The 21,021-nt window shown below is 42.4% G+C and overlaps 1 protein-coding gene across 1 annotated transcript in view; it reads left to right on the plus strand.

Moving 5' to 3' along the window:
* Nucleotides 1-21,021, plus strand: part of NUP133 (nucleoporin 133) — a 107,286-nt gene that overhangs the window by 3,337 nt on the left and 82,928 nt on the right. Inside the window, exon 2 of the mRNA XM_075862516.1 lies at nt 15,542-15,660. Coding sequence (XP_075718631.1) covers nt 15,542-15,660 — 119 coding nt within the window. The remainder of the gene's footprint in view (nt 1-15,541; nt 15,661-21,021) is intronic.

Genomic DNA, 21,021 nt, shown 5'->3' on the forward strand with positions numbered 1-21,021 from the left:
TATGGATCCGTAGGCATCCGTAATTCATCCGTAGTTACAGAAGGGTGTCCGTAAATACGGTCCATATTGCATCCGTATAAATGGATCTGTAAAAAAGAGGGGGGTTGCAAATTTTGACATGTTGCCTAGCAACACTTCCGTAAATACAGACGGATTACGGAGGCACATCTGTAGTCGTCGGTATTTACGAAAGCTCTCATAGACTTATATGGTAGAGCTTGTGCTATGATTACTGACAAGAATAGGACAGGCTCTATAATTTTTCAGCACGGACACATCAGTAAAAATAATGAAAGGTGTCCGTGGCCAAAATAAATGAATGGGTCAGTAATTACAAACCGTAATTATTGATGACAAATACGGTCGTGTGCATGGAGCCTAGTCTGTGCCACCATCCACCCGGTGTCAGCTTTATGTTACAGCTGACACCCTGCTGTAATGACAGGGACTGAAATTGGCTCCGATCCCCGCCATTAACCCCTTAAAGGCAGCGGTCAAAAGCGATCGCTGCCTTTAAGGGGTTTGCTGCTCATCGGCACCCCAGCAATGAACTCGCCGGGATACCGGTGGCTGCAATGGCAACCGGAGGCCTAATACTGGCCACCCGGTCTGTCTAGTATGGAAGCCTTCCAGGCCCCCCTGGAGGCGGAGCTTAAAAGGCTTTCGTATCCGACTGCAAGATGGCGCCGACTCAGGAGCTGAGCCGGCGTCCGCGGTGGATGTCAGCTGTATGTTACAGCTGATATTCACCTGGAACACCCCTTGAAAAAGCAATCTACGCGAAACGCGCGTTGGGGTTTTTCTCCATACTTGGGAGCTGTTACAACTTAGGAGCCACATGGGTTAGTACTTGCTGGTTTTTTCAATTAAATTATTAGTTTTTTGTCATGCTGTTACCGGGTTACCTGCAATAATATTTAGACAATGTTTTAAATAGGCTATCTCTACTATTGGTCCTTTTCTTTAGTACTGAGTGGATTATATGTACTCACTGCTACAAATAAATTACTATCTCGGTATCCTCTACTACTGTTTATAGAGACGCACTACACTGGGAACTTTTAGACAAAAGTTTTTGACACAAGTGTTTTGTTAGCCTTGTTACATTGCTCTGGGGTCATGACTTAGAACATATTTCTTGATAAACCTCTTTTGGGAAATTTTCCCGAGGAATGTGACCAATAAAAACTTTATTAATTAAAGTAGCTTTGTGGCTCCATACTGTCTCCCACCTTGGAGATATGCAGTTTTTGGGTTTGTAGTCTTTTTTAACAATGTATGTTTGTATTTGTTCAATAAATTTTGCAATTTTTCTATACTTTGTGCTTCTTGCTTAAATAGTCTTGACTCCTTTTCTCGTGTATTTAGTATATGATGTTTGGAGTTTCTATTTCCATTATTGGGGAGCTGGGAATTTTCGCACTTGCTGGTAGCTCAACCCATATGACATTGTAGTCCCATGAGACATTTGTTTATGATATTCACCTGTAACGGCAGGAACCGGAGCTAGCTCCGATTCCTGCCATTAACCCCTTAGATGCAGCGATCGCATGGCTGCCGACTGTTGCTATGTCAACAGGAGGCCTAAGAATAGCCTCCGCCTCTGCCGTTACCCAAGCCGATTAGGCCTCGCCCGGTGGCAAAGACTAATCTAAATCAACTTGCTGTCCGTGAACGACTTATAAATCAAATACACTGCACTACATACAAAAAAAAAATTACAGTTGGTCCTTCAAGTCCTCTAGTGGGACTAAGGCCTCATGCACACGACCGTGGTGTTATTCTGGTCCGCAAATTCCAGGACCGTGTTCCGTGGAATGTCATCCGCAGTTCATCCGTATGTAATCCGCAAAAATGCGGATGAAAAAAAAAAAAAAAAAAGAAGGACTTTTAAACAGGATGCCAAAAGCTTGGTCAAACCCCCTTTAGAAGGTCACATGATCCGAAAATACGCAAACTGCGGATGACACACGGCGGTGTATCCGCAATTTCCACGGGCCCATTGACTTCTATTGGCATGTCCGCACCGCATTTGCGGCCCATAATAGGACATGTCCGGAGTTTCTGCGGCACGGATGTGCGGACATGCGGAGAGCCGTGAAAACACGGATAGTGGGTATGGCCACATAGAAATGAATGGGTCCGCAATTAACCCGTGGATTTGCGGTTGAATTGCGGACGCAAAAACACGGTCGTGTGCATGAGGCCTAAAACAAAGTGTGAAAAAAAAGTTGTAAAAAATATAATAGAAGTTTCAAGTAATAAAATACAACACTATCGCCCTTTTTCCCTTATCAAGTCCTTTATTATTGAAAATAAATCATACATATTTGGTATAGCTGCGACCGTAACGGCCTGAACTATAAAAATATTATGTTTATTCCACGCGGTGAACGGTGTAAAAAAAAAAACAGTAAAGAACAAAGCCAGAATTTCTTTTGTTGGTCACTTTGCCCTACAAAAATTTGGAATAAAAAGTGATCAAAAAGTCGCATGTATCCAAAAATGGTACCTATAAAAGCTATAGCTCGTCTCGCAAAAAACAAGCCCTCATACCACTACGTCTATGAAAAAATAAAATTAGTTAAGGCTCCAAAAAGTCAGGAAAGAAAGAATATGCAGTTGTTCTGGCCTGAGGGGAACATTTCTTCTGTTTCAAGAGGCGATCCATCGAGGCCCTAAAATTAGGGAACCAGGAAGGGTATGGCCCAAACATATCTGCTGGAAGCGAGGGTGCCCATATTATACCAGGACAACACTTCCTAGCAAAATTCCCCAAACTGCCATGGTGCAGAGTGTGTACCAAAAGGGGGATGAGAAAGGACACCACTTATCAGTGTGACACCGGCCTGTGCAGAAAGGATTGCTTCACAGCGTAACACACATCTATGGATTATTTTACCCCACTATTATATCACCTGACTATGCCTCTGATGTACTCTGCCCAACTTACGTGTACCCCCACATTATAAACTGAGATACTCCAACAAATCTACTACCAAGCAAAATCCACGCTCCAAAAGCCAAATGGCGCTCCCTCCCTTCTGAGTCCTACAATGTGCCCTACAACGTGCACAAACATCAGTTTACTTTCACATATATGGCATCACCATGCCCAGGAGAACCCTTTCAACAATTTTTGGGATGTGTGTCTCAAGTGGCACAAGCTGGGCACGACACATTTGCCACTAAAATGGCATATGTAGGTAAAAATTATAATTTTTACTTTGCCCCATCCGCAGCGCATTAATTTATGGAAAAGACCTGTGGGGTGAAAATGCTCACTACGGCCCTTAAGTTTCCAAAATAGGGTCACTTCTCAGGGGTTACTTTTATTATTTCACATCAGAACCTCTGCAATTGTGAACCAATACTTTGTAAATTGCCAAATTAGGCCTCAATTTCGCATGGTACTCTTTCACTCCTGAGCCCTGTCAAATGTCCAGGCAAAAGATTAGGGCCACATGTAGGGTGTTTCTAAAACCGAGAAACACAGCATAATAATTAGCTGTCTTGTTATGGTGGCACAAGCTGGGCACCACATATTGGCATATCTATTGAAAAAAAATCACATTTTCACTCTGCAACATCGAGTGCACGCCAATTTCTGGAATTCACCTGTGTGGTTAACATGCTCACTACACCCCTTGGTGAATACCTTGAGGGGTGTAGTCTCCAAAATAGGGTCACTACTGGGGGGTTTCCACTGTTTTGGTTCCACAGGGGCTTAGCAAATGCGACATAGTGCCCAGAAACCAATCCAGCAAAATCTGCGCTCCGAAAGCAAAATGGCGCTCCTTCCCTTCTGAGCCCTGCTGTGTGTCCAAACAGTGGTTTGTGACCACATATGGGGTATTACCGTACTCAGGAGAAATTGCTTTACAAATGTATTTTTTTTTTTTTAACTAAAGCTACGTCTTATTGAAGAAAAAGGAAAGACCTGGGCGGTCAAAATGCTTACTACATGTCTAGATGAATTCCTCAAGGGGTGTAGTTTCATAAATGGAGTCAATTTTGGGTAGTTTCCACTGTACTGGTACCTTATGGTTTTTGCAAAAGTAACATGGTGCCAAGTAACCAATCCAGCAAATTCTGTACTCCAAAAGCCAAATGGCGCTCCTTCTCTTCTAATCCCTGCCATGTGGCCAAACGGCAGTTTATGCCCACGTATGAGGTATTTCCGTACTCCATAGAAGTTGCTTTACAAATTTGTTATCTTTTTCTTCTTTATTCCTTGTGGACATTGTTTGTGTTTTTTAGCTAAAACTACATCTTATTTGAAAAAAATAAAAATTTTTCATTTTCACGTCCAAATTCTAATAAAATCTGTGAAACCCTTGTGGGCTCAAAATGCTCACTACGACCCTAGATTAATTCTTTGTGGGGTTTAGTTTCCAAAATGGGGTCTTTTTTGGGGGGTTTCCACTATTTTCGCTCCACAAGACCACTTCAAACCTGACAAGGTGCCTAAAATATATTCTAATAAAAAGGCACCAAAATCCACTAGATCCTTTTGCTTCTGAGGCCTGTGTTTTCGTAAATTAGCAGACCAGGGCCACATATGGGATATTTCTAAAAATGACAGAATCTGGGCAATAAATATTGAGTTGTGTTTCTCTGGTAACAGAATTTTTTTAAATTAAATGTGAATTTCTGCAAAAAAATTTAAATTTGTAAATTTCACCTCTACTTTGCTTTAATTCTTGTGACATGCCTAAAGAGTTAAAAAAAACAACTTTCTAAATGCTGTTTTAAATACTTTGAGGGGTGCAGTTATTAAAATGGGGTGACTTATGTGGGTCAAAAGTAAAACATGCCCAGTTGTCCATTAACCCCTTCCCACTTTTGGGCGTGACTGTACGTCCGAAATCAGTGATTTTCCGCAATACGGCGTACAGTTACGCACAAGCTTTAAACTGTCACCATGTCAACAGGCATGGTGACAGCGTCCTGATCGCAACTGTCATAGACCGTTGCCGAGCAGGACTCGCGGCACAGGACCAATCAGAGTGGTCCTATACCGGCATGAGCTGTGATTGGCTAGTCAGTGCTGACAGGCAAATCACAGCGCAGGAGACTTGTTTTGCCGGCATCTCCGGCTCTGACAAGCTCATTTCTGTCAGAGAGCTTGTCAGTCCGAAGCCAGTGAGAGGAAAGTGAACAATTGTTAAAAAACAAAAAACAATAACAAAACCCAGCTACCTGCCCCTGTTGTGCCCACTGAGCAGTGATCACCACCTTTGGTGCCCACTTGTTAAATAATTATATATTCTATTCTTTCAGTCACCCACAGTGTCCTTCTGCCGTGTGATCTGTGCCCAGCTATCACCTGTCGCAGTACGTGGTCGCCATCACCCTGCTGTGTCCCTAGATTTCCCACTGCCCGAGTTCCCTGTTAGGTAGCAATGCCACGTCTCATTTAGTTTTCCCCCTGGTAGGTAGGGTACGCTTACTCTTTGAATACAGTAGGGTCGCTGGTCTGTTCTCATTCCGCAGTTGAGAGTAGCGCTGTTTATTTTTTGTTTTGTTTTTTTTAAAAAATTACAAAAAATTGTTAGGCAGCTGCTGAACTAAATAATGGCCAAAAGAGTCCTCACAGCCGAGGAAGCATATGAAATGCTATGTTCCGATACGGACAGCGCAAGTGAAGGTGAAGCACAGTTCATGCTTTCATCTTTATCGAGTGACTCTGAGTCTGCGCCGCCCCTGGCGTCGGCGCAGAAGAGCTGTAGCTCCTGCTCTGCCTGAGCTGACATGGGGAAACTGCGGACAATTCTACCCCCCAGGTGCCTGAATTTACAGCGCCCTCAGGCATTCAAATTGAAACTACGGATTTCAGCCCCATTGATTATTTCACATTTATGCGGAACAGTTGATCGGCCAGAACCCCGACCCCTTTTTTTTTTTTTTTTTTTATGGGAGAGGCCAAAATCTTATCCATCCTTTACTTGGCAAAGGATATCATCTTTATCTGGACAACTTTTACAACCGTGTCTCATTGCTAAAAGTTCTGTCATCCAGATCCACATTGGTGTGCGGAACAATCCGCAGAAATCAGAAGGGCCTCCCCAAAACTTTGCTGGGTCAGATCCTAAAATTAGGAGAGAGCAGCGCTGTCTGCAGCGACGATGTGCTCCTCCTGAAGTATAAGGATAAAAGGGACGTCCTTATACTGACCAGCATTCACGAGAGCAGAGGCAGCTTTGTCCCTGTACGTGGATCCACCACCCAAGTTCCCAAACCATATTGTGTACAGGAGTACAACAAATATATGGGTGGCGTTGACCTGTCTGACCAGATCATGAAACCATAAAGCGCCATGCGCAAGACCAAGGTATGGTATAAAAAGCTTTCTGTGCATCTTACACAGATGGCTTTATACAACGCCTTTGTTCTCTGCAGATACGCTGGCAGTGGGGATACGTTCCTGCAATTTCAGGAAAAGGTCATCAAGTCCCTGATATTTGATGACCAGGTAGGAGAGGGCAGTTCATCCGGTTCTTTCGTCAGCAGGATAATTTCCGGACAGCATTTCCCCACTGAAAAAGCCCCCCAAAAAATGCTGTGTGTGCGCCAAGCGAGACATTCGTGAGGACACCACATACCAATGTGAGACGTGTACCACAAATCCCGGCCTGTGCATGAAACAATGTTTCAAAATATACCATACCTCCTTGGATTTTTAATTTATTCTTCATTCACCTTTTCTGTCTCCCATATTGGCCATGACCAATTATTCATTTTTTTACTGACCAGCCCCATTAAATGTGATTATTTAAAATTTGTAAAAAAAACACCTAAAACAAAACTAAAAATTCTAACTATACCCGAGGGAGTGTCTGTCTCATCCAGGTTGCAAATCTGAGTGAGAGGAATAAATCCAGATAAGATTGGTTGTCTCAGCAAATCTTTTTTTGCTGAGGCCTTTGATTTATTTTTTGGGCTGGATTTTATGGAATGGTGGGTAGGTTGGTGGTGGGACCTGCCATTCCCTCTCCCTCCATTGCGAGTTTTCCAGGTTGCCCTCCTTATTTACTAAAATTAAAGTATTTCTTATTATACCCCTAGATGAATACCTAGAGGGTTGTCACTTCACAAATTAAAAATTTTCACTACACCCCTAGATAAATACCTTGAAAGATGTTTCATTACAATCAAAATCTTCTCGCTATACCGCTAGATTAATTCTTTGAGGGGTTTAGTTTCCTATATGGGGTCACTTTTCTAATGTTATGACACCCCAGAGCCTCTGTTTTCATGACACAGGGCAGTAAATGCCATCGTAGTAGGCCTCAGATGTTGCATGGTACTCTTTACCTTCTGAGCCCCGCCACGTGCTCAAACAGCAGTTTATCTCCACAAATGTGGTATTGCCGTATTCAGGAGAATTTGCGTAACAAACTGTGGGTGCTTTTTCTCCTTTAACCAATGTGAAAAGGATGAATTTGGAGCTAAAGCAACATTTTCTTTGAAAAAAAATCAACATTTTATTTTTATTACTGCCCAATGTATGAAACACCTGTGGGTCAAAATGTTCACTATACCACTTGAAAAATTCCTTGAGGGGTGTAGTTTCCCAAATGGAGTCACTTTTGGGGGTTTCCACTGCACTGATAGCTTTACAAATGTGACATGGTGCAGAGAAATCAATCCAGCACTCCAAAAGCTAAATGGCGTGCCTTCCCTTCCGAGTCCTGCCGCTTGCCAAAACACCAGTTTATGACCACATGTTTGGTATTTCCGTACTCTGGAGAAGTTGCTTAACAAATGTTGGGGTGCTTCTCCTCATTTACTTGTTGGAAAAATTTTAAATTTTGAGGTAAAGCTACATCTTATTGGAAATTGTAGTTTTTCATTTTCACTGCCCAATTATAATGAAATCTATGAAACACCTGTGGGGTCAAAATGCTCACTACACACCTAGATGAATTCTTCTAGGGGTGTAGTTTCCAAAATGGGGTATTTTTTGTGGTGTTTCCTTTGTTTCGGCACCACAAGACCTCTTCTAACCTGACATGGTGCCTGAAATATAATCTAAGAAAAGGAAGGCCCTAAAATCCACTAGGTGCTCCTTTGCTTCTGAGGCCTGTGTTTTAGTCCATTAGCACACTAGGGCCACATGTGGGATATTTCTAAAAACTGCAGAATCGGGGCAATAAATCAGTTGTATGTCTCTGGTAAAACCTTCAGTATTACAGGAAAAATTGATTCAAATGGAATTTCTGCAAAAAAACGAAATTTGCAAATTTTCCTTCCACTTTGCTTTAATTCCTGTGAAACGCCTAAAGGGTTAAAAAAAAACTTTCTGAATGCTGTTTTGAATACTTTGAGGGGTGCAGTTTTTAAAGTGGGGGTTTCTAATATATAAGGCTCTCAAAGCCACTTCACAACTGAACTGTTCTCTACAAAAATGGGCTTTTGAAATTTTCTTGAAAATGTGAGAAATTGCTGCTAAACTTATAAGCCTTGTAACGTCCTAGAAAAATAAAAGGATGTTCAAAAAACTATGCCAATCTAAAGTAGACATATGGGAAATGTTAGCTAGTAACTATTTTGTGTGGTATAACGATCTGTCTTACAAGGAGATACATTTGAATTTAGAAAATGCAAATTGTTTGCAAATTTTCTCTACATTTTGGTGTTTTTCACACAAAAATATTGAATATATTGACCAAATTTTTTCACTAACATAAAGTACAATATGTCACGAGAAAACACTCTCAGAATCGCTTGGCTAGGTAAAAGCATTCTCGAGTTATTACCACATATAGTAACACACGTCAGATTTAAAAAATGAGGCTCTGTCCTTTGGTCCAAAAGTGGCTGCGTCCTCAAGGGGTTAAGAAACTCCTTAGCATAAGGGTATGTGCACACGATGAGAGGCTTTTATGTCTGAAAAGACAGACTGTTTTCAGGAGAAAACAGCTGCGTAGTTTCAGACGTAAAAGCTCCTCCTCGCATTATGCGAGGCGTCTGTGACGCTCGTAAATCTTGAGCTGCTCTTCAATGACTTCAATGAAGAACGGCTCAAATTACGTTGTAAAGAAGTGTCCTGCACTTCTTTGCCGAGGTAGTCAATTTACGCGTCATAGTTTGACAGCTGTCAAACGACGACGTGTAAATGACAGGTCGTCTGCACAGTACGTCGGCAAAGCCATTCAAATGAATGGGCAGATGTTTGCCGACGTGTTGTAGCCCTATTTTCAGACGTAAAACGAGGCATAATACGCCTCGTTTACGTCTGAAAATAGGTCGTGTGAACCCAGCCTAAAGCTAAAGTAGGTCATAACTCCGTCAAAAATGATCGTTTTTCTATTTAAAAATCTACATTACAGCGCCGATCACATTATGTACAAGATAGGGCATTTATAATGTGGTGACAGAGCCTCTTTAACATTTCCCGTATGTCTACTTTGTTTGCATCGTATTTTCAAATGCCTTTTAGTTTTCTAGGATGTTACAAGGCTTAGAACTTTAGCAGCAATTTCTCCCATTTTCAAGAAAATTTGAGAGACCAGTTCAGTTCTGAATTGGCTTTGTAGGCCTTATATATTAGAAAGTCCCCATAAATCACCACATTCTAAAAACTGCACCCCTCAAAGTATTCAAAACTGCATTCAGAAAGTGTTTTAACTCTTTGCTTTAATTCCTATGAAACGCCTTATGTAGAGGGGAAATTTACCATTTTCATTTTTTTTGCCAAAATTCATTGGTAATTATTTTTTTTCTTTAACCCCTTCCCACTCCTGGACGTACTATTAGGTCATGGCAGCTGTATCGTTCGCGCTCCATGACCTAATAGTACGTCTCGGGAGTAACGGCCGTTTCGGCCGTCCTCCCGACACATACAGGAGCTGTGACAGCTGCTGTCTTGTTCAGCAGCTGTCACAGATCCTACAGCGGGGACCGATCGCTGTGTCCCCTTAAAAGCCGTGTTCTATAGAGATCGTGGCTTTTTAGGGGTTAAGCTGCCATCGCCAGCCTGCTACGCGATAGCGGCCGGCGATGGTGACTATGGCAACCGGACACCAAACAATGGCGTCCGGCTATGCCATAGACGGAAGCCTAGTGGGTCCTGACAACGTCGGGACCCACTATGCTTGCTGTCAGTGAATAGCTGACAGTTCTAATACACTGCACTACGCATGTAGTGCAGTGTATTAGAATTGCGATCAGGGCCTCCTGCCCTCAAGTCCCCTAGTGGGACAAAGTAATAAAGTAAAAAAAGATGTGTGAAAATAAAAGTATTAAAAGTAAAAATCCCCCTTTTTCCCTTATCAGTCATTTATTATTAATAAAGATATATAAACAAACAAATAAACTATACATAATTGGTATCACCACATCCGTAACGGCCTGAACTACAAAATTATTTCGTTATTTATCCCGCACGGTGAACGCCGTAAAAGAAAATAATAATAAACCGTACCACAATCACAATTGTTTGGTCACTTCACCTCCCAAAAAATGGAATAAAAAGAGATCAAAAAGTCGCATGTACCTAAAAATGGTACTGATCGAAACTACAATTCGTTACGCAAAAAAATAAGTCCTCGACACGGCTTTATTGATTGAAAAATAAAAAAGTTCTGGCTCTTAGAATAAGGTAACAAAAAGTGAATGATTGTTTACAAAACATATTTTATTGTGCAAACGCCATGAGACATAAAAAAAAACTATAAACATCTGGTATCGCCGTAATCCTATCACCCCGCAGAATAAAGTGAATATGTCATTTATAGCGCACGGTGAACGCTGTAAAAAAAAAAAAGAATAAAAAAACAATCGTAGAATTGCTGTTTTTTAGTCACCACGCCACATAAAAATAGAATAAAAACTGATCAAAAAGCCGCATGCACCCCAAGAAAACTACAATGGATTCCTCAAGGGGTCTAGTTTCCAAATTGGGGTCACTTTTGAGGGGTTCTCAATGTTTTGGCACCACAAGACCTCTTCAAACCGGACATGGTGCCTAATAAAAAAGAGGCCTCAAAATCCTCTAGGTGCTCCTTTGCTTCGGAGGCCGGTGCTTCAGTCCATTACCAGACTAGGGCCACATGTGGGATATTTCTCAAAACTGCAGAATCTGGGCAATAAGTATTAAGTTGCGTTTCTCTGGTAAAACCTTTTGTGTTATAAAAAAATGGTATAAACAGGATTTTCTGACCAAAAAAAATATGTAAATTTCACCTCTACTTTGCTCTAAATTTCTGTGAAACACCTAAAGGGTTCATAAACTTTCTAAATGCTGTTGTGAATACTTTGAGGGGTCTAGTTTCTAAAATGGGGTATTTGATAGGGGTTTCTAATATATGAGCCCCTCAAAGCAACTTCAGAACTGAACTGGAACCTAAAAAAATTAATAAATGAGGCAATACTTCGCTTCTTACATTATACTGATAATGAGCCGTGCCCACCCCGAGATGACCCCAGTTTTGACCGTTTGTATAAACGGAGACCCCTATTAGACCGTTCCAGTGCCTGGTTTTCCCAAGAATACACCCCCGAGAAGTGTATTTCTATTGATGAGTCCCTGGTACATTTTAGAGGGAGGGTTCAATTCCGTGAGTACCTGCCGGGTAAGAGGGCAAGGTATGCATAGGCCCCACAAAGCCACTTCAGAACTGAAGAGGTACCTTAAAAAAAAGGCTTTTGAAATTTTCTTAAAAATATGAGAAATTGCTGTTTATGTTCTAAGCCTTGTAACGTCCAAGAAAAATAAAAGAATGTTCAAAAAACGATGCCAATCTAAAGTAGACATATGGGAAATGTGAACTAGTAACTATTTTGGGTGGTATAACCGTCTGTTTTACAAGCAGATGCATTTAAATTCTGAAAAATGCACTTTTTTTCAAAATTTTCTCTACATTTTGCAATTTTTCACCAATAAACACTGAATATATCGACCAAATTTTACCACGAACATGAAGCCCAATGTGTCACGAGAAAACCATCTCAGAATCGCTTGGGTAGGTTTAAGCATTCCGACGTTATTACCACATAAAGTGAAATATGTCAGATTTGAAAAATGGGCTCTGAGCCTTAAGGCCAAAACTAGGCTGCGTCCTTAAGGGGTTAACACGGAAGGTTTTACCAGAGAAACGCAACTTAATATTTATTTCCAAGATTCTGCAGTTTTCAGAAATATCCCACATGTGGCCCTAGCGTGCTACTGGACTGAAACACAGGCCTCAGAAGCAAAGGAGTACCTAGTGGATTTTGGGGCTGCCTTTTTTTTAGAATATATTTTAGGCACCATGTCAGGTTTGAAGAGGTCTTGTTGTGCTAAAACATTGGAAAGCCCCCAAAATTGACCCCATTTTGGAACTTACACCCCTCAAGAAATTTATCTAGGGGTATAGTTAGCATTTTGACCCCACAGTTTCTTTACTAATCTTATTGGAATTAGTCTGCAAAAATGAAAATCTACTTTTTTCTAAAAAAACGCAGACATTTTTAATTTTTACAAGGAATAAATGAGAAAAAGCACCCCAACATTCATAACGCATCTTCTCCCGATTACGGCAATGCAACATATGTGGTAATAAACTGCTGTTTGGACCCATGGCAGGGCTCACAAGGGAAGGAGCACCGTTTAGATTTTGGAGAGAAGATTTTGCTGGAATAGTTTTCATGTCCATGTCGTGTTTGCAACGCCCTGGAGGGACCACAACAGCGGAAACCCCCCAAAAGTGACCCATTTTGGAAACTACACCCCTCAAGGAATATTTCTAGGGGTATAGTTAGCATTTTGACCCCACACATTTTTGCTGAATTTATGGGAATTCTGCCATGAAATTGAAAATCTAAATTTTTTTTCAAATAAAATGTAGTTTGTAAAGCAAGCTCTTCTGAGCACAGCAATACCCCATATGTGGTAATAAACTGCTGTTTGGATACACAGCAGGGCTTAGAAAGGACGGTGCGACATTTGACTTTTAGAGCTCAAGTTTTGCTGGAATGGTTTGCGGCGCCATGTCACATTTGCAAAGCCACTTAGGGGCCAAAATAGTGCAAACCCCGCAAAAGTGACCCCATTTGGGAAACTACACTCCTAATGGAATTTATTTAGCGGTATAGTGAGCATTTTGACCCCACTGGTTTTTTTTGGTGTGAATTAGGCAGAGAGAATGAAAATCTACATTCTTTCAACTGAAATGTTGAATTTTTTCATTTTCACAAGGAATAAAGAAGAAAAAGCACCCCAACAATTGTAAAGCAATTTCTCCCAATTATGGGCATACCCCATAAGTGGTAATAAACTGTTGTTTGGACACACGGCAGGGCTTAGAATGGCAGGAGTACTACTTGGCATGTCGATTTTGGTTGATTGTTTTTTATGCGCCATGTCGCATTTGCAGAGCCCCTGAGGAGGTACCAGTACGGAAGAAACCCCTGAGAAGTGATTCCATTATGGAAACTATACCCCTCAGGGTAATCATTTAGGGGTGTAGTGAGCATTTTTAGGTGTTTCATAGATTGTATTAGAATGAGGTATTGAAAATGAAAAAAATAAAAATTCCCAAAAATGTTGTTTTGCGCCCAATTTTTTTTTCCACAAGGCGTAATATGAGAAAAAACAACACATAATTTGTTACCCAATTTTTCCCAGTACGGCAATACCCGATGCGTGGCCCTAAACTGCAGTTTGGGCACATGGCAGAACTCAAAATTGAAGGAGCGCTATTTGGCTTTTAGAGCGCAGATTTTGCTGGACTGGTGTTCAGGCGCCATGTCACATTTGTAGAGCTCCCTTTGTTACCAGAGTAGGGTGTAAAACCCTGAGAAGTGACCCCATTTTGCAAAGTACACCCCTCAAGGCATTTATAATTTGCCTGGATATATGACTGTGCTTAGGAGGGAAAGAGCAAATGCGCATGTGAGGCCTATTTTGGTGATTTTTGCAGCATTGGCCCACAATGGCAGGGCTCTGGGGTCAAATAGTAAAACAACCAACCCCCCCCCCCCCCCCTTTTAATTTTTTTTCCTATAATAAGACTTTTATTATGGGAAAAATGGTGGTTATTTTTTTAATGTGAAACTTTTTTTTTTTTTTTTTTTACAACATTTTTATTTAACTTTTTGTTTGTCACACTAGGGGACTTGAAGGCATGAAGCCCTGATCGCTATTCTAATACTATGTACTACCTAAATAGTGCAGTGTATTAGAGCTGTCAGCTATTCACTGACAGCAAGCCTATTAAGCTTCGCCTCCCGGCAGGAGCCTAATAGGCTTCCGTACTAGGTAGCCATTGTTAGGCTACGGTTGCCCGCGGGTGCCGATTGTTGCCATTAGCAACCATAGGGTGTGATCTAACCACCTAGATGCAGCGATCACTGCATTTAAGGGGTTAATCGGCCGGATTGGCCCTGGCCATTCGAGCAGGATGTCGGCTGTGACAAACAGCTGACTCCCGCGCCCATAGCAACCATCAGGGTTGCCGACCGGCTAGAAGCCACCTAGATGCAGCGATTGACTTTTGATCGCTGCATCTAAGGGGTTAATCGGCGGGATCGGAGCCTAGCTCCAGTCCTGGCCGTTACAGCGGGGTGTTGGACAGCCGATACCCGGCGGTGATGGCGTTGGCTCAGCTTCTGAGCCAGCTCCATCACATACACGTTCTCAAGGAGCTGTGATTGGTCAGTCTGCTGTGACTGACCAATTGCCGGCCGTGGACCGCTGTGATTGGCACAGTAAGATTGCAGGGGACCAATCAACTGTCACAAACTGTTAATGGCACAGTTCTGTCACCCTGTCCTTTGACAGGGTGACCGTTTTTAGCCAGGACGCACCGGTACGTCCCGGTGCCTTAAAGCACTGCAATACAGGACGTACTGGTGCGGCAAGGGGTTAAAACGGCTTTATTCTTGTTTTATTCTATGGAATGGGCACTATCTGAGGTAAAGAAAGATTCAGCATTTTGGATTTAAAAGTTTGATTCTTTGTTCCTGTGAAGGATAAGCCGTTACCAGAGGGGTCTGGCTGTTTTTTTTTTTTTTTGTTTGTTTTTTCCTTTTTCCCGTTGAAATAAACATTCAAACACAGCCAAGAGTGTTTATGGTGAGTTAGTCCCAGTTCACACAGTTTTTTGAGGTGGAAACCACGTCTGAATCAGCACCAGAAAATGGATGAAATCGCCCCGTTGATTTCAATGGGTGGCGGGGGTGTGTTTGTTTTCCGCTGGCGGCTTTTAGCCATTTTCGGGGAAAAAAGCTGGATGTTTCGTGACGCGGTTACACCTCTAATCTCCCATTTGAAATCAACGAGAGGCAGTTTTTCGTGGCTGTTTTTTCCTGAGGTCCTTGCATTGGCTTCAATGGTCACGGGCGAAAAAACGCCACGAAAACCACAGCAAAAAAGCGCAGGCAGGTCAAAATCATTCTGCCTGCAAAAAAACTGTATGAACGAGGCCTTAGATAAAATAGCTAACGTCTGAACAAAGTGTTTCGTTCACAGTTATGCATATGTATCCAGACACGGTAGTGCGCATATTTAAGATGAGAATAATGATTTTTTTTTTTCTTCCTGTTTTTGTTTCAGTTCAACACCTTCAAGAGTTGTTCTTCACCAATGTGCTGTTGAAACGATCAATTACAATGTTCAATTATTTGGTTCTACCCTACCAGTTAAAGTCATGGAGGCTTTGACAGGTGCTCATGGTAATTAATTTTAATTTTAAATCTTATGTTTAGTTCCATTCAACAGTACTTTTTTTTAAGGGCTTGTCCACACGTAACGGAATTTGCTGCGTTTTGATATTGCTGGGAGATAGTGATACCTCCTGAAAAACCCATGCAAATAAGAGGAAAACCTAGAAACTCCATATAGATGTTCCCCTTGGTCGGTTTTGAACCCAGGGCCCTAGTTATGCAAGTCAGCAAAACACTGAGACAGCAGGCTACTAAACTGAGAATATTAGCAGTCACCAAGGAGTTCTGTAAAGGTTGAACTTGACATACATATCTTCTTTCACTGTAACAAAGTTTGTAATTCTGAAAAAGAAATAAATGGCTTAAAGGTAATGTGTCGCTAGAAAAATGTTGTCTTTTTTTTTAGTTAAACAGTTAGTGTATAAGTGATTAGACATTGTTCTAATTTTTTTTTAATTTTTTCACAAGTCAGGAAATATTATAAATTAGATTCTAATTTATAACCTTTCCCAGTGCCGGTCACTATATGGAGCAATTCCCAAAATTGCAGCATTGGCATGTGGTAAAGCAACCACATTGCTTTATGCTGCAAAATTTGAGAAAACACACTCGCTCTAGTGAGCTCACAGAATCCCCCCTCCCTTATCCTGGCTAGTGCCAGGAGAAAGGAGGGGATTGAACGGTCTAACCTCCTACACTGTGTGCCGCCATTTTTTGAGCGAACACAGTGTAGTAGGTTTACATACAGTAGTAATCACACACTAAAACACGTACATACACAGAAATAACTTACCTGCCGCCGCCGCTCCCTCCGGTCCGTCCGCTCCAAGTGCTTGCATTAGAACACAAGTCCGGAAGCCGCGACCGGAAGTAGTAATCTTGCTATCCGGCCGCGGCTTCCGGTCCACAAGAAAATGGCGCCGGACGTCGCTCAGCCGAAGACCTTCCATTTGGACTGTGTGGGAGCTGCGCATTCACTATGGGGCTGTATGTCTGTATGTGTCGTTAATCGACACATAGAGATGAAAAAAAAATGGCAGCCCCCACAGACAAGAAATAGTTCAAAAATAAAAAAAAGAAACACAAACACACAAATAAATAAAACATTTTTTAATAAAACACTAAGGCCCCATGCACACGAACGTGTTTTTTGCGGCCGCAATTCCCCCAAAAATCCACGGGAGAATTGCGGCCCCATTCTTTTCTATGGGGCCATGCACACGACCGTAGTTTTTACGGTCCGTGCATGGCCCGGGAACCCGCACCGCAGAAAGAACGGACATCTCCTATTACGGACATCTTCTGCGGTCCGGGCTCATTGAAAACAATGACGGCGGCCATGTGCATGTCCCGCGATTTGCGGGTGGCCCGCGGCTGACAGTCCGCAGCCGGCCGACCCGAAAATCACGGCCGTGCACACGGCTACGGTCGTGTGCATGAGGCCTAAAAGCAAATTGATATAAAAATATATTTATTTTTTTCGTGACACCCGTCCTTTAAGCCTTGAGTAGGGGAGAATGATTTGGGTTCCTAGAGCACTCGACTGTCTTTTCATTGGAGTACAAACTGTATTCTGCAGATAATTTGCAGCTGAATGGGGGGGAGGGGGTTCTAGCTGTGTGTGTGTGTGTGTGTGTGTGTGTGTGTGTGTGTGTGTGTGTGTGTGTGTGTGTGCGTGTGTGTGCGCGCGCGCTAGCGCGTGCGTGTGTACACATTTGGAATAACACTTTTTCTAGCCATTATATGACTTGTATTCTATACTCTTTAGCAGTTTTCCCCTATGCAGGCTCTTTGTAATTCTCAGTTTTTACTCTAAGCTAGTGGGTGTAGCTTGCTATCATGTCTGCCATACATTGTACACATATGGAAGAGATCGTCCTGCTCTCCTATCTTTATCATATATAAAAGCAGCAGCAACTTGGAGGACATTATACAGCAGTAATTAGCAGTGTAGCTCTGAACCCAGCTCTGGGGTGAGATAGAACAATTACCAGAAACCGCTACAGCTGCTTTTGGTCTCCCCCTTCCCTTTCTATAGATGTCTATGGGCACCTGTAACCTGATCCATATGTGAGCTGGTAGTCTATCTTGTCTTAAAGGGAAGGTGTCATGATTTATTTTATTTTTTAAAATTATATTTCTTTTGATAAAATATAACCAAAAATTTTATTTATTAGTGTTGTGACTTTAAACTTTTTACTGTGTTCTTACTTTTACTTCTCTATTGGGGCTGCTATTTTTTTTCCATCTCTGTATGTGTCGATTAACGACACATACAGAGATGGAATACGGCACATACAACCCCATGGAGAATGCGAACGTGAGCCGTTCCATTCACAGAAGCGTACGCCGTCTGTGTGGGAACGGCGCAGGGGCAGGCAATTTATGTTGCCCCCCCCCCTGTCGGAATAGAACGCAGTTTTCCTATTGAAATCAATGGGCAGATGTTAGGAGGCGTTCTGCTTCAGATTTTTCTGCTGTTTTGCGGGTTGTTCACGGCCTGAAAGACGGCCGAAAACACTCCGTGTGAACATACCCTTAGCCCTTATTCACACGACCGGGTTTCCCGGCCGGGTGACGGCCGTTCATAAATCGGCCGTCACCCGGCTGCATTAGGAACAATAGACCCCTAATGGGGCTAATATACACAACCAATTTTTTTGACGGCCCGGGAAACCTGGCCGTCAAAAAATGTGACATGCCCTATTTTCAACCGTTTACCCGGCCGCCCGGCTCCCATAGAAGTCTATGGGGCCGGGTAATACACGACCATCACCGGAATGTGTCCCGAGTGATGGCCATGTATTCCGTTGCTTGCGCTCTCTCTCCTCCTCCTCCACCTCACAGTGCAGAGGGTCTTTTTACGCTCCCTGTAGAAGTCGGAATCTCCAATCCCCGCCGGGGATTGGGGATTCCACTACAGGAGAAGTGAGTGACAACGCTGTCCATATATGGACACAGCGACGTCACTCACTTCAGAAGCTGAATCCCTGACACCTTGGCCGGGGATTCCGCTACAGGAGAAGTGAGTGACTACACTGTCCATATATGGACACAGCGACGTCACTCCAGAAGCGGAATCCCCGACACCTTGGCCGGGGATTCCGCTACAGGACAAGCGAGTGACTAGACAGTCCATATATGGACACAGTGACGTCACTCACTTCAGAAGCGGAATCCCCGACCCTGTGGCCGGGGATTCCTCTCCAGGAAAAGTCTGTGATTAAACTGTCCATATATGGACATTGAAGTCAGTGACTTCTCCTGGAAGGGGGGGGGGGTTGAGTGCAACCTACAGGGGGCTGTGTGGCATTGCCTACAGGGGGCTGTGTGGCATTGCCTACAGGGGGCTGTGTGGCATTGCCTACAGGGGGCTGTGTGGCATTGCCTACAGGGGGCTGTGTGGCATTGCCTACAGGGGGCTGTGTGGCATTGCCTACAGGGGGCTGTGTGGCATTGCCTACAGGGGGCTGTGTGGCATTGCCTACAGGGGGCTGTGTGGCATTGCCTACAGGGGCTGGGTGGCATTGCCTACAGAGGGCTGTGTGTGGCAACAAATTTAAATGAAATTCATCCAATTTTAAAACTGACAGGGAAAAAAACGGATGCAAAACGGGTCAAAATCGGCCGTTAAAAACGGCAGCACGGCCCGGAACGGAATCAAAACTGATGCAAACCGGCCGGGAAAAACGGCCAAAACAGCCGATTTTATCGGCCGACACTCGGACCCTGTCGTGTGAATGAGGCGTTAGAGGCTTGATTTCCCCTGTAACTAGGGCTGCGGTGCAGTCCCAGTTACAGTAAAAAAACATGGTGTAAAAAAATAATAAAGTCCCCCCAAAGGTCTTTTCTGACCTTTTGAGGGACAAACCATAATAATAAAAAAAAGAAGTAAAATACAGTGCAAAAAAATGAATAATAAATACACATAAAATACCCACCCCACAAATAGTCGTCCCCGCCAATTATTGTCGTAATGCTAGCCCAGACTCTATTACCCAAATATAGAAATGTAATATATTAAAATCTACAGCAGACAAGGATGATCACAAATAAAACGTCTATTTCAGGCTAAAACTAGGTTATTACCAGAAAAAAAAATAGCTAAAAAGTTATAAAGCTTCTTTTTTTACAATTTTATTTTCAAACTTTAAGCCTAAAAATTCTAAAATACCAAAAAGGGTGTGTATAGAAAGATTAAAAAAAATAAACCTTCATTGTCCACGAAAAAACATTGCAAAAATCACGTCGCTAGCCAAACAAATAAGTTATAACCATTTAACTAACGAGTGCTAAAAATGGCTAAACGGTGTCTAGTCCTGAAGGATCAAAATAGGCCGGTCCTGAACTGGTTAACGGCTATGTACACTTTTTTTTTTTTTTTTTTTTTTTTTTTAAAGTATTTTTTTTGTTTCTAATTACTTTTGTAATTGACTTTTCACAATACAGCTTCATAGTCACATAGATTCTGTATCATTCTCTCTCAGGTGATTTTCGTCTGTTCAGCTGAACGAACTGCTTGGCTGAGAGCGCGAGTCCTGCGTGTCTCTGAACTTTGATGTGAGTTGATATTAGGTGGATCCTGTGTGTTAGAAACACAGAGGACTCAGCTGAGCCGTCAGTTCAACTGAACTGACATAATCCGCTAAGACAGCTTCTTTGCATACAGGATAAATAGAACCTGTTTTGTGAAAAGTAAAACATTTTTTCAATAAAAGTCAATTAGAAAAGTGATTAAAAATGCAACATTGAACACGAAAAACATTGGTTTAATAAATTTAAAAAAATATACATTTAAACGTGTACATAGCCATTAAAGTGGATGTTCACCCATGGAAGAAGTCTAGCAAACAAAATGGGGGAGCTGGAGGCCTTGGTACTAGAGGAACATATAGATATAGTTGGTGTTGCTGATACATGGCTAGACTCTTCAAAAGATTGGATCCTTAGGGCTTGTCCACACGTAACGGAATTTTCTGCAGCAATTCCGCAGCAACTAGCAGAAATTCTGCTGCTTTAAAACCGCACCGTTTTTTACTGCATAAAATGGTGCGGAATTTGCAGCATTTTTCTCAATGCTGGGAGATGGTGACATCTCCTCCTGAAAAACGTAGGAATTCAGTCCACTTTCCGCAGCATCAATTGACATGCTGCGATATGAAAAATATGCACTGCAGGTCAATGTGTGCGCGGATATTTTACGCAGCGTGTGGATGCTCTTTCTTAAATCTCACCCACCATGCTGCTACTGTATTCCGCAATTCCAGATCGAAAATACGCAGCAATTCCGTTACGTGTGGACAAGCCCTAAATCTTCAGGATTTTACGTTGTTTAGAAAAGAAATGGGAAAGGCGGTGTTGTATGTCTGT

The sequence above is a fragment of the Rhinoderma darwinii genome, chromosome 4, assembly GCF_050947455.1.
Source record: "Rhinoderma darwinii isolate aRhiDar2 chromosome 4, aRhiDar2.hap1, whole genome shotgun sequence".
In the NCBI taxonomy this organism is placed as follows: Eukaryota; Metazoa; Chordata; class Amphibia; order Anura; family Rhinodermatidae; genus Rhinoderma; species Rhinoderma darwinii.